The sequence below is a fragment of the Bidens hawaiensis genome, unplaced genomic scaffold, assembly GCF_021521415.1.
Source record: "Bidens hawaiensis isolate Kalapana, Puna unplaced genomic scaffold, B.hawaiensis_p1.1 tig00040074_1, whole genome shotgun sequence".
In the NCBI taxonomy this organism is placed as follows: domain Eukaryota; kingdom Viridiplantae; phylum Streptophyta; class Magnoliopsida; order Asterales; family Asteraceae; genus Bidens; species Bidens hawaiensis.
The window spans coordinates 88,795-102,164 of record NW_027497063.1 but is presented as its reverse complement, the minus strand read 5'-3'; the positions used below and the strand labels follow the sequence as shown (position 1 = coordinate 102,164).

The window sequence follows — 13,370 nt, the reverse complement described above, 5'->3', positions numbered from 1 at the left end:
CTATACGATAAGATTAAGATTAGAAAAATCATAGAAAAATTGAAAACCTTTAATGAACAAACTTAAAACAAACAAACATTAATGATCACATACGTACACATCATCGAACGTTCGTTCGTTTAGTTAGTCGAACATAGTTTTTTGTTCATGTTCATTCTTTTATTAAACGAATGAACAAAAATAGATGTCTCGCCAAACAGTTCACGAACATTAACGTTCAGTTTGTTTAGCGGAGGGGCTACAAAATGGGGCAACTTGCGCCATGTGGCGCCCAGTCAGCAAAGGGTGAGTTTTTGTTTTAGGGGTGTAATGGTGTTGTAGCCCCGTATATATACATACACACACATATATATATATATATATCTCACACACACATTTATAATAATAATACACACACACACAAAACCAGGCGACAAATAGTTCTCGCCCCCCCCCCCTCCTTTATCGCCCACTTTTTCCGCCCACTACACTCACCCTTATTAAATATTCAATCTTGGTTATTTATGATTTGTGTTGGCAAATTTAGGTTAGTGGTAAGTGGCGGCCAAAACAACAAAAGATGATAACTTTTTTGGATCAACTGAATCTCTTCCGAGATTGTTTCACCTACTGTGAACCTACTCTTATTGCTAGTAAGGATGTTAAATTTGCAATGAAGCTTGCAAGAGAAGCAATAAACTCTCAAATAACCAAGGCGATATCAAGTCAAGATATGATTGAAAATTGTGTAATATGCTTAGATGATAAATCTATCGGCCAATTCTTTTCAGTTGAAGGTTGCACACACCGATATTGTTATTCTTGCATGAAGCAACACGTAGAGGTGAAACTACTTAATGGTGTGTTACCAAATTGCCCTCATGAAGGTTGCGAGATTAATTTGAGATTTGAAAGATGTGAAAAGTTCTTGAGCCCGAAGTTTATTGAGATGATGAGACAACGGATGAAAGAAGAGTCGATTCCGGTTACAGAAAAAGTTTATTGCCCGTATCCTAAATGCTCTACGTTGATGTCGAGGAGTGAACTTAAGACTCGTGGATTGAATTATGTATATGGAGCTAGAATATGTTACAAGTGTCATGGTAGTTTCTGCATTAATTGCAGGGTTCCATGGCATGAAAATATGAGGTGTTCCGAGTATAAAAGTAGAAATCCGACACAACTTGTGGAAGAATCAAAGGTTAAAAATCTGGCTGCAAGGAATTCGTGGAGGCAGTGCATAAAATGCAAACATATAATAGAATTAGTCGCTGGTTGCTACCACATGACATGCAGGTACATTATTTTCACTAAGCAACAGTAAATAACACTTAAAACCAGTATCTTTATATAAATTTGTCAATAGCACATAGATGTTTTGGAACAGAAGCTGCTGTGGAAACCGAAGTTAATGCTCAAAAGCATATTCTCACAGTTTTATGTTTGTATTGCAGATGTGGATATGAATTCTGTTATACGTGTGGAGCGGAATGGAAGAACAAGAAGGCAACATGCAGTTGTCCTCTTTGGGATGAAGAAAACATCGTGGATACCGATGAAGAAGAAATCGCCCCCGAGGACGATGACGATGACGATGATGATTTTTTTCAGGATGGCGTGCTGGTACATTTTTTACATTTCTCATTAATTTTACATGTTTTTTCTTGTCTAGTTTTGTTGGTACACTATGTCTATTATCTTAATGAAATGATATTAACCAAACATGTGTGGATTATTGTTAGCAGCATATTGTTACAGGTTTAGGTTTGTTTATTTTGCAGATGTGGAGATGAATGCGCAATGGAAGAACAAGAAGGCAACATCAGCATGCAGTTGTCCTCTTTGGGATGAAGAAAACATCGTGGATATTGAGCAAGAAGACGATGATGATGAGTTTGACGGTGAGGATGTTTGGCGATTTTGAGAATGTGAATGCTTCTGATAATTAGTATTATTTTTTCTAAGTTAGGATACAAGAAGATATCCGGAATCTGATAGATGTAAAGTTATAGTATGCCTTGTCTATCACTTGAAGCATGAAATCTTTTGATTCAAACAAAGAATTTATATAACTAATTTTGTCAAATACACCCAAACTTCACCTGGTTAAGAGTTGTAATAAATCATAAATGGGTTGAACATGATATCTTTCATATTTTTAAAACTTTTTTAGAAATATTGTTTTTCTAGTTATACATTTATACCCTTACCTTTAATACATTACAAAAAAATGTTGAAAATTATGTAAATCTTATATTTTAAGACGGGTGAAACGTCACTTTAATAATTTTCAATAAAATCAAAGGGGCAATTGCATGTATGCACTGCACTTTAAACTTAAAACATTTTCCTCATGAGCATTAGCTTAGCTCAACTGACATTGTGAAAATTTGGGTTAAAGGCTGGAATGTCTCAACTCCAAGTTCAAATCCGATCCTAATGAATTTTACCGCAGTGGGCCTTCTGAGTTCCAACGGGGGTTTTCCCGAAGACGGAGATGGTGGGTTTGGCTACCCAATGTTGTTTGCAATCGCGTGTGTATATGGTCACCTTTTGCCATGGGGTTTCCAACTTTCCATGAGTAGCTAGGCTTTTATTCATTAGCCGCTCAATTTTTTATTTATTTTATTATTATTTTTTTCAAATTTCCCCTTTAAAATAAGCTATTTCACTTCTACTATTGGTACGCTCGCTACTTACCTACGCACAACTGGTAACACTATTTACAGGGTTGCTTCGTTTAACAACTTAATTGTGCACATATACCCTCACTTGTTGTGAGTTTTCGGATCAAGCCACCGTGCTTCTAGAGTCAAGTCGCTTATGTGGTTGATGTTATTAAATGTGATTTAAGGATTGTGACTTCGTTGATTGCTTTTCGAATGTTGAAATCTTGGTGATCTTTGTTGCCCATCCATGATGCAGTTCCAATAGGCTAACGGTTTACTTTTTTTTGAACGACTAAATATCCTACTATACTATTAAAACAAATTAGTTTGCCTTCACATGGCCTTTTCCTATTGGACGATTTCCTTATTTTCCAAATATAACTACCAAATCTCTATTTTTCTTACCAATTAAATAAATTAAAAATACTAATAATTAAAATACTTAATTAAAATAGTTATGTAACCATGAAAGAGAAACCCGATTTCCTACTTTGTTTTCTTTCATCCTCAATTGAGTACACACTCTCTTTCATACCAAACCTAAAAAACCTAATCAACCAAAGCCTCCATTCAATCGCCCATTATTGTATATCAATCGGATAAAGATTTGATTAGGTTCTTCATATAAAATCGACACCGGATATCGGATTATAAATTGGGCAATCGATGGTAAAACGAGCTGTCCGTTATTTGATAATAACGATTGCTTTGATTCGATCCTAGAATCAATTTCATAAGATACATGACGGTTGTTAATCAGATCTTCACATCGATGGCTAGTATTTTAATTTGTTAGGTTTGTATCTTCACATCAATGGTTAGTATTACATTAACGTATTAACCTAGGTTATTATTTAACATTCTTAGGTTACTATGTTTAATGTTTAATTGATATGTTTCCTATGGTTAATGATTAATGTTTAATGTAAATTTTTTAACCTATATTTTATATTATTAACCTAGGTTAGTATTTTACATTGTTATTTTGTTAGGTTGAATTGTTAATTGGTTATGTAAATTTATATGTTTCCTCTGTTTCATGTATAATGTTTAATGTGTAATGTTTATTGTTTAATGTTCAATGTGTAATGTAAAAAAAATTTAAATTATGCTATTTCTTATATTTTGAATGTGTAATTGTTAATTGATATGTTTCCTAATAAATTATGGTATTTATTAGTAATTTAAATTGTTTAATGTGTAACTGTTTCCAAATTTCATTAACAATAATTGATTTTTATTAAATCATATCATTACTATAAGTTTACAACTTTTTACGGATTTCAATTTGAATTCAAAATTCAACTTAGTTTGTTTAATTTTGTAAACATGAATCGGCCATTTTATTTAATTTATTCATATTGATCATATTAATAGGTTTCCTATGTTTATTTTGGGCAATTATGGTATTTGTTAAATATTCAATTTTTAATGTGTAACTGATTCTAAAATCAACTAAAAATTATTCAATATTCGTATGATATGAGTTATGACTTATTATTGTTATTGTGTTATTAATCAACCCCTAATTGCATTCGGTTATTACTACCAAATTAAGTAAATATGAATTACATTTTTTAAATCCCTAATTTTATTCCATAAATTTACTATATTTACACATTTCCTTTTAATTTAACAATTCAAATTTTGTAACAGAATATGTTCATCTATAAATACTACAAAACCGAATAAAGAAAATCTCACATTTCTCACTTCCTTACTGAACATTCATATTTGTGTCATTCTCAAGGTTTTTTTATTTTCTTCAAATTATAAATATCAGTGATTGAATCTTTAATCTTTGCTTTAATATTATTTTTTCTGACACAGCAACATGGAAGCATCAAACATTACATGTTCAAGGATTTGGATGTTTCCAACACCGACTGTGTACTGAAGGTTCGTATTCTCAGACTATGGTGTTTGAAGGACAACAATAAAACCGGAGAGGATTGGTCCATTGAAATGATTTTACAAGATGAGATGGTATTATTCTATAGAAATACATTTGTTTTTAGTAAATTTTTTTTCTTCCTCATTTTTGTAGATTTAATAACAAACATTGTTTGTCGTATTAATAATGTAACAGGGTGACAGGATGCAAGCATATGTAAGGAAACCTACATAACATTAGCATATTACATTTTTGATGGTGGTGCATTTCCGGATTTATCGGTTTTTGGTTTCTGTTCGTTTTCAGTTTCATTCCGTTTTTAAAAGTTCTGTTTTAGTCAAAGTAAAATAATAAGTCAATTATTGTCATTGGCTGTTACAAATTTCATAATGTTTACATTTGAACGTCATATTAATTTAATTTATTGACAATTGACTTATTAATATTAGTATTAAATTTAAATTGTAACTTATTTCTTAATTTACAATGTTTATTTTGTTGCTTTCTTCCTAATAGTTACTTTTTAATTTTGTTCTAATTTATATATTATATGACTTGAATTTTAACATATTGGAGGCTCGCTGGAGGTTTGTCTTGCACCAGAGAAGTAAGTTCCTTGCATTCTAACTCTCTTTAAGTATTTACCTTATACATCTTGCTCATACGTCATGTCTTTGGGTATTATTACGAGTTCAAAGTCACTGGGGGTTGGAGCAACTGCAAATGCTCGCCTTTCTATTCAACAACCAAAAAAAGGTATTATTTATCACTCTTGTCCATGTGGTCTTGGAAGTTAGTTTTACCCATTTCTCTTATTAGTTTCATATAAGTCATACTAGATTTTAGTTGACCGTTTTAAGGCTTATGTTGTTCCCGTCTTTAAGATGTTTTGCGAGTCAATGTAGAGCCAAGTTGACTTAACATGTCACTAGGAATGATGGAACACACAAGTACACAAATGCAATTCAGCAGCAAGTGGAATCCATGCATTCTTCTTTGGATTTTACCTTTTGAGTGTAAGAAATCACCATCATTAAATATGTTTTATTATTTGTAAAATAATTTAATACTAGTTTCTTTACCCGCGCGTTGCGGCGTGATCTTTTACGTCTAAAGTTTTTCTTTGTCATCTTCCTTGTTAACGGGTCATCCCTTACTTGGTTTTGTGTAGATAGAGCTTGAACAGATTTTGTTTTTGTGAATCTGACAGTACTGCTAGTGGTGTTTATAAAACCCAGAAGACAATAAAGGAAGTTGAGGTTTGATAGGTTTGCCAATGGTTATTTATAACATACAAACATAAAGAGTATATGGTTAACTTAATCTGAGTTGATAAATATTCATGTGAGAAACATATTAGGATCAAAACATAGGGATACTGCAATTACAGTGTGCTGTTTTAGGAATTTTTTTTTTTTTTTTTTTTGAGCAGAACTGTAATGGTGACTTTTTATGGCCTCTTATGTGTCAACTTGTCAGCAGTCTTTTATCCTTTTCCAGTTATCAGCACATTCGAGTTGAGTTGCTCTACACCCATGGGCTTATTGGTAGCGATTTTAATTTGTTGCATACCTATGATCTCATTTTAAAACCAAGTGTCTAATGATGTTGACGTCCTCACTTTCGAGAATACCCATAAACTGCATAATGGTAATTAATATATTACAGCCTTGTAATCAAGGTCCTACACCAAGTTATTTACACAAACAACTAACATACATTATGTAAACACATTAAACAAAAATAAGAATAATAAAATCATATTGCTACAGAGGGACCAAAATGTTGTGCCAAATGGCAAACATAAATCACACAATCATTCTTTACATGTAGTTAAACACTAAGCAAGTCAAATGCAGCAATTTAAATCCCAAAAACATTACCTGATTATGTAGCACAAATAGCACCAGAAAACAAAAAAAAATCCCCTTTCAAACAAAAGCTAATACCAAAAGCAAAATCAAAAATAGGAAACTGAATTATCCTCAAATCCACCTACAAAAAGCAACCCCGCAACACATAAGCATACACCAAATTACCCATGTAGTCAAACACAGTAGACTTCGTTAGTGAAACCCTACCGAGATCAGAAGAGCAAGCGATTAACATGGTAATTGGAGGGGCGGCTAACCTGCATGAATCGAAAGAAAAGGGGAAGCAGCAAAGCAGAGGGAAAAGTCAGAGACGTGGCAAGGGTAACTATATATAGTAAATGTAACCGCTGTATTGAAATTGGTGAGGGTAAAGCATACGTGTAAGTAGTTAATAAGTTTATTTGATGAATAGTTGAATTATGTGAGGTAACAGAAAGTTACCTTCTAATATATATATATATAAAATATGTTGTAATGCTTTATAGTTTTTCTTTCAGGAGAGTTTCTATTCCGCATCATCTTAATTTATCTCAAACAATGACCAATGAGCTTCTTTATGGAAGGAAACTAATGGCTCTTGTGGTTGCTGTAGCAAGTCCTATATCACTAAATATATGTAATTTTGTATATTATTAAACTTAACTTTTGTTATTGTTTTCTATTTATTGTTAAATATTTATTTATATTGTAATTTTATATAAATAACTTCTAATTATATGATTTCTATATATTAAAATAAATTTGAAAAAAATATAAAATATCACCCTAAACAATATGAACTGTCGTAGTTGCATTTTCATCGATCAAACCCTACGAAATTTCTTCTTCTTTCTCAAGCGCCGCTCCAAAAAAATCAAACACCCAAGGTTTGTTATTCTGGATTAATAAAGGATCTTCATCATCAATTTATCGTTTCTTCAATTTATTTTATATGGTTTTTTTATTAATGAACCTTAATCTTCATTTCATGGAGGAAGAGTAGGATGTATACACATGGCCAACTGTGTGAAGAGTGGAGACGGTATTAAAATGCTTATTTTAGATAGACACGGTAAATTTACAAACAAAACAAGAAGTATGCTTTACAAGAATATATTTAGTAGCTTATGAAAATTATGTTTGAAACTTTTGAATTTTATTTGTAAATAATCTACCATGTAACATCGTGTTTTGTAACATTTTATCTTTTACTATTTTCTTTCTATGTTGATATAAATTTCATTTATAAATCATGCATGTTGTTGTCTCAAATAAAATATTAAAACAATTCCTTGCCGTTTGAAATTATATATTAGTTACTTGACGATTTCTATATTTTCACCCGTGTCAGTACACGGGTCAATAACCTAGTTTATACACTATAGAGTTTAAATCCATGACCTCTTATTTCATATCTTATCTACTTTATCACCTCCACCAAAGTGGAAATGGCCAAGTTTAATTAGTAAGAGGTTTCCTTTGTGGTAAGAGATCAAAACTCAAAAGGATTAATTTTTTACAATGAAGCTGAATATAAAATAAACATTATTTAATATTAATTTAAATATTACATAATACTAATTATAAACATATGAATAGAGTTAGAAAATTAAGGTTTTCTTTTAAGTAAAGGGGAATGGTACCCGGCAAAACTTTTATAAAGTTAGAAAATTAATTAGAAAGCCTTAAATCTTCTTAGGACGTACATGTCCAATTCTAAAGCTTACAACAGCACCCAACACTATATATATATAAGCCCTAGACAATGGTTTTCCAAGACCGAGACTATCACTATTGCTAGACTCATACAGGATCACATTACAAAGTCCACAATCACAACTAGCAAAATGAACTAAAGTTAACATGTTAACTCGTGCTTTCTCCAACTCTTCCACACCTTTTATTCTAACTAGTATACAAAGCCCTATCCCTCATGAGCCCAACATATACATTTAAAATTCTGACTTTCATTTCTTATACATTTTCAAGTTAAAACTTTGAACTCGTAACAAGGTTGACAATAAATCTATTTGCATTCTCAAACTTTAAAAAATATACAGATTACCAATTTTTTACCCGTAACAGATTTTAAGCCAAATGTAGTTATTTTGAACAAAACAATTTATTTACCAATTTTTAACCCGTAACAATCAGATTTAAGTTCTGCAAAAAACCCGAAACAAATCATTGATATAAAAAACCAAGAAACTAAATATTGTAAACTTTATATATTTGAAAGTAACTGGTATATATCATCCTTACAATTTAACATTATATACAGTTTACATACTAAATTAACCGGAAAAACAAATTGATGGATTTAAATCATATATTTATAATTTATAAATTTAGATGAAAATGTACAAAAAATCAATAGATAAATGAATTGATTTTAAAAAAAATGGGTCAACTTTTAAGCATATATTTATAATTTAATGATTAAAAAAGTTTCTTTGTATAATGAAAGCATATTAGAGTTTTTTTTTATTTACAATATTCAACAATATACATAGTATAATATGTTAACGATAACAATTAAGATTATCTTATTTTCAATCTTAACAAACATGGTTTGTTGTTAATTTTTGGATTTCACCAAGTACGTTGTGAAATATTTATTATATAGTGTAAATCATGTATTTATATGTATTATCGTATAATTTTTATTAAGTTTTTAGTGTGAACAATGATACTTCAAGTGTGTTTTTGCATTTTAGGTCATTGGATGTTAAAAATACTAATTAGAGATATCTATGATCATGCTTTTGAGTCTCGGAAAGTTCGGAAGGAATCGATTTATTTTAGGACAACATTTAGATTTAGTCATGGTTCTCACTAAACCCCAGATAACTTTTAAACCGTGTTATAACATCTCATTTATTTGTGAATCTCTTTCATTATCAAATTTTAAGTGTATTATTAACTTCCCTACAATAAATAAAATTTAAATCCAAAAAAATTTATAAATATTATAAATAAATAATATAATACAACCTTGTAATACGAGAGATAAAAGCTAATAATATAAATAAGGGATTTTCTAATATGTGCCCTAAGGGCACATGTAAGAACCAGATATTTGTGGAATATTCTTATTAAACTATCATTTCACATTAGTTGCATTAATCTTTTAATAATTACCATATATAATCTTCTATTATCTCATCTTAAATCTTTTCTTCATTATTCATGACTACTAATTAATTTATTTTAATTTCCACTAAAATTACTATTTCATCACTTCTAATTTTCCATCATTTTTTATAAATATTTAATATTAGACACCCACTTTCATTACCTTTCTATCTATTTTTTTAAGATTAAATGATATAAAGCATTAGTATCATTATGCAAATGGATGGACATTTTCTTTTGAATCTGAGTGAGCTTTCTGTTAAAGAAGATGCTATTGAAGAACAAAGTGGAAACAATTAAACAATTTATGATGAACCATTCATTGATCAATGTTCTGTTTTTGTTATCATATAATAATGAAATTACTTATTCTTTTGGTTTTTAAAATTTCGTATTTTAATATTAAAAACGTCACCGTTAATTTGTGTGTACAATGAAAAAATCACTATCATATTTCAATATTCTTTACATATAGATAAATAGAAAAATGAAGGGAATTTAAATATGATAAAAGAGTAATTTTAGAGGAAATTAAAAAAATAATAATTAGTATTCATGTATGGAAGGAACATTTAAGAATGAATAATAGAAGGTTATATATAGTAGTTATTACATAATTAATATGAACTATTAGTTTTTTAAAAATATTTCACATAATAAATGTTTCTTACATGTGCCCTTAGGGCATATATTAGAAAATCCCTATAAATAATTAACACCACATATAATTCCGCATAAGTCCCATTTTAGAAACAAACACAACATATTATAACATGTTTGATGCACCCACATAATCTTATGAAGATTCTTGAACATAATAATAAGATCCAACCGGAAATTTGGAATAAAAATAAATTATTCTTACATTGCAATGAGCTCCTCAATAAAATCTGCTGCATCCTGAACAGTTGTAATAGATCGAGAACTTACTTCCTCTATACGGATTCCAAATTCTTTTTCAAGATCCATCACAAACTCAACCTGTAATAAAAATATATTACTAAGAAAAACCCTATTTAATACATTTTATGATTTATTATATTCTATACAAATAGTAGTTCAACTGAGAAAAATGATGGACTAACCTGTATTTCTTCTAAAGTAATTTAATAATTTGGATTTGTAAGACCGTGCCAAATTTTTTTAACAAATGAGCCAGCCTAAGCTTACTTGTCGTGCTTGAGCTAGCTTGCTAGCCTAAACAAGCCATAAATTTATATGGCTTTTATTTAACATATTAAATATATATCGTTTTGTAATAATAGTTGTATTTAAATCTGTGAAGAAAAAAAGTACATAATATATATCAAGCAATGAGATGGTTTAATGGGAAACTAAAAAAAAAAGGTGAGGAATCGGGGATTTTTGCTTATAAACACATGCAAAAATCATTCCATTGATTTTTTTTTTGTAAAATTTACTTTTTTTACAGTTTTTTAATTGATTTTTTTTTAAATTTAATGAAAACGACTTTTACTTGTATGTAAAAGCTCAAAAATAGAATATATAAAAAGGTGTTTTTTACATGTAAAAATGAATTTTATATTATTTTTTAAATGTAAAAGAGATGTTCCTACTTCTTAACTTTTTTTTGGTTTTCTTTTGAACATGCACATATCAAATAATATATAAAAATATATAATTAAAATATAAAAAATATACGCATAAATAGTAAATTAAAATATAATAATAATAAACGAGTCAACCCCGAGCTAAGCTTGAGCTTGTAAAAACACTCGCGAGCCGAGATTGAACTTAAGCCTGGCTCGAATCTAGACAAGCTTGGGATGGCTCGTTTACACCTGTACATTTAGCTACTGTCGTGTACCTCGCAACAACATAAAACAATATAAAACAAAACAAAAACCACAATACCGTAAAGAGAGAATCAGCTCCGAGCACAGCAAATTTGGTCTCTCCGGTTACAGGATAACCGTCGGGTATCCCCAGCTGTTGCCCAACAATTTTACAAACTCTGTTAAGTGTATCGCTCGTCGCCTGTAAGAAGATGAAAATGTAATATGTTTTACATGTTGCAACAATTAACCTAAACAATACATATTATGTTACATACATAACTACATAAAAAGATAAAAATATAGAATAAAAGTTGAAGCTTGTAACGCGTTCGGCTCGTTTAGACCTTTAAACATCATGCATATATATATACATACATTTACATAGCATCAGTGGCGAAGCTTGGATTAAGACACCGGGGTCAGACTCAAAATGTACAAAGAATTTCACAAACAAAGAGGGGCGGACTTAAATTTTTGGCCGAAAACGGCTAAATTTACATTACGTATAGAAAATTTTGGGCGAAAACAGCTAAATTTTACACTACATATAAAAAATTTCGACCGAAGACGGCTAAATTTTACACTACGTATGTAAAATTTCTATCGAAAACTGCTAAATTTATACTACGTATAGAAATTGTTGGGCGAAAACGCTAAATTTTACACTACGTATATAAAATTTCGGTCGAAAACGGCTAAATTTACACTACGTATAAAAAATTTCGGGGAAAACGGCTAAATTTTACATTACGTATATGACATTTCGGTTGAACGCGGCTAAATTTACACTACGTATAAAAAATTTCAGCCGAAAACTGGTAAATTTACACTACCGCGTAAAAAAACAGGGGTTCCTTCGCCACTGCATACCATCACCATTTGTTCATCAAATTTAGCAACGACGTTTAAGAGTGAAGAACATATACCTTACAAGAAACCCGGGCAGAACACAATTTAAGGGACGGGAATGATCTTCGATTGATAACAAGCTTGACGGCATTGAAGTTACATGACTGACAACATAAAACAAATTTGATCACCAAAAAAAAATATGCAAAATCAATATTTATATTTATATTTCACTAAAAGTTGTATTTACATCGATACAGAAGGCGTACGAGCAACAAGCTGATTAGAATCAAACACAAGAGAAACAAAATTGAACAAAATATAAATTAGGGTTTAAGTTAAGAATTTAACCTGTTTGAGTTTACAGCATGGCATGAAAGTGAATGATCCTGCAATGGAAGCCATTGATGAGAGAGAGAGAAAGTTGGGCAAAGAGCATGAAGAGTTTGATGAATATTATATAGGTTGTATCAAATAGCTTGGAGTATTTGTTAAGTAAAGATTGGAAATTGCATGAACCCACTTGTACATTGCGATAAACATGCATGTGCATTATATTTTAGTAGGAATATTCATCGAATCGAATAATAAATTTTCAAGTTAATTGAATCAACTAATCTGAATAATGTAAGGCTAAAGACTTCATAACCATCTATAGGCGTAGGGTTGAGTTGTACGCTGGATTTTTGGTATTCTAAACCTTTACTTTGGATTTGGATTTGGTTAATCATTCGGTTGATCAACTCTTTATATTTGTTCGTGTGCTTAAACAGTTTTTAGTATTTGATTGCTTAATTTTTTATCATTTAATCGATTTGAGGTCATCAACAATTAGGATTGAGTTCTTTTCGTCATTGACCCGTTTATCATTAACCATAGTATTGATTTTGTGTCTCAAAATCTAAAATTGATAGTCAAATAGATTTTATTAAGGTGTGTCAATTGTTTGGATTAAGTTCTGACAATCAGCATAGCCAAATATTAAGTCTTTTGGTTTACATATAACAAGGATTTGTCTAAATAGGTTTATCAATTGTCTAACTTGCTTCAAAACCTAAAACTTGGAGATTGGTTATTTTCATATTATCGTTTTACAAATAACTTTTAAACCGATTGACATCGTTTGTCCGTCATAGTATAATTAAGTAAAAGCATTAGACTGAACGTGCATTTTCCGTTGATTCCATGTGAA

General features: G+C 30.2%; 2 protein-coding genes across 4 annotated transcripts in view; one reads left to right on the top strand and one right to left on the bottom strand.

Moving 5' to 3' along the window:
- The window catches only part of LOC143591800 (E3 ubiquitin-protein ligase RSL1-like), a 34,854-nt gene that overhangs the window by 952 nt on the left and 20,532 nt on the right, over window positions 1-13,370 (top strand). The window contains exons 2-3 of one of the 2 annotated variants that reach the window (XM_077071895.1): window positions 527-1,275; window positions 1,434-1,743. In XM_077071895.1, the coding sequence (XP_076928010.1) occupies window positions 527-1,275; window positions 1,434-1,743 (1,059 nt within the window). Of the gene's footprint in view, window positions 1-526; window positions 1,276-1,433; window positions 1,769-13,370 lie in introns of those variants that run through there. The other variant, XM_077071894.1, reaches the window with a different exon arrangement.
- LOC143591813 (acyl carrier protein 1, chloroplastic-like) lies at window positions 10,240-12,703 on the bottom strand. 2 transcript variants are annotated; one of them, XM_077071905.1, is made up of 4 exons: window positions 12,530-12,703; window positions 12,256-12,342; window positions 11,406-11,528; window positions 10,240-10,511 (listed from the first exon to the last, which is right to left on the bottom strand). In XM_077071905.1, exons 1-4 carry the CDS (start codon window positions 12,581-12,583, stop codon window positions 10,392-10,394), a joined length of 384 nt encoding a protein of 127 aa, XP_076928020.1. In that variant the 5' UTR covers window positions 12,584-12,703; the 3' UTR covers window positions 10,240-10,391. The 2 variants fall into 2 exon arrangements, with proteins under 2 accessions (XP_076928020.1, XP_076928019.1); XM_077071904.1 differs by having other exon boundaries at window positions 12,250-12,342; window positions 12,530-12,702.

Bases quoted from the DNA above. Each gene is read 5' to 3' on its own strand.
- LOC143591813 (XM_077071904.1), bottom strand. From the start codon at position 12,583: ATGGCTTCCATTGCAGGATCATTCACTTTCATGCCATGCTGTAAACTC. The intron at 12,343-12,529 runs GTTAAATTCTTA...TTATGTTGTCAG, and splicing joins CATGCTGTAAACTCAAACAG to TCATGTAACTTCAATGCCGT. The intron at 10,512-11,405 runs GTATTGTGGTTT...TTTTTATTACAG, and splicing joins GAGCTGATTCTCTCTTTACG to GTTGAGTTTGTGATGGATCT.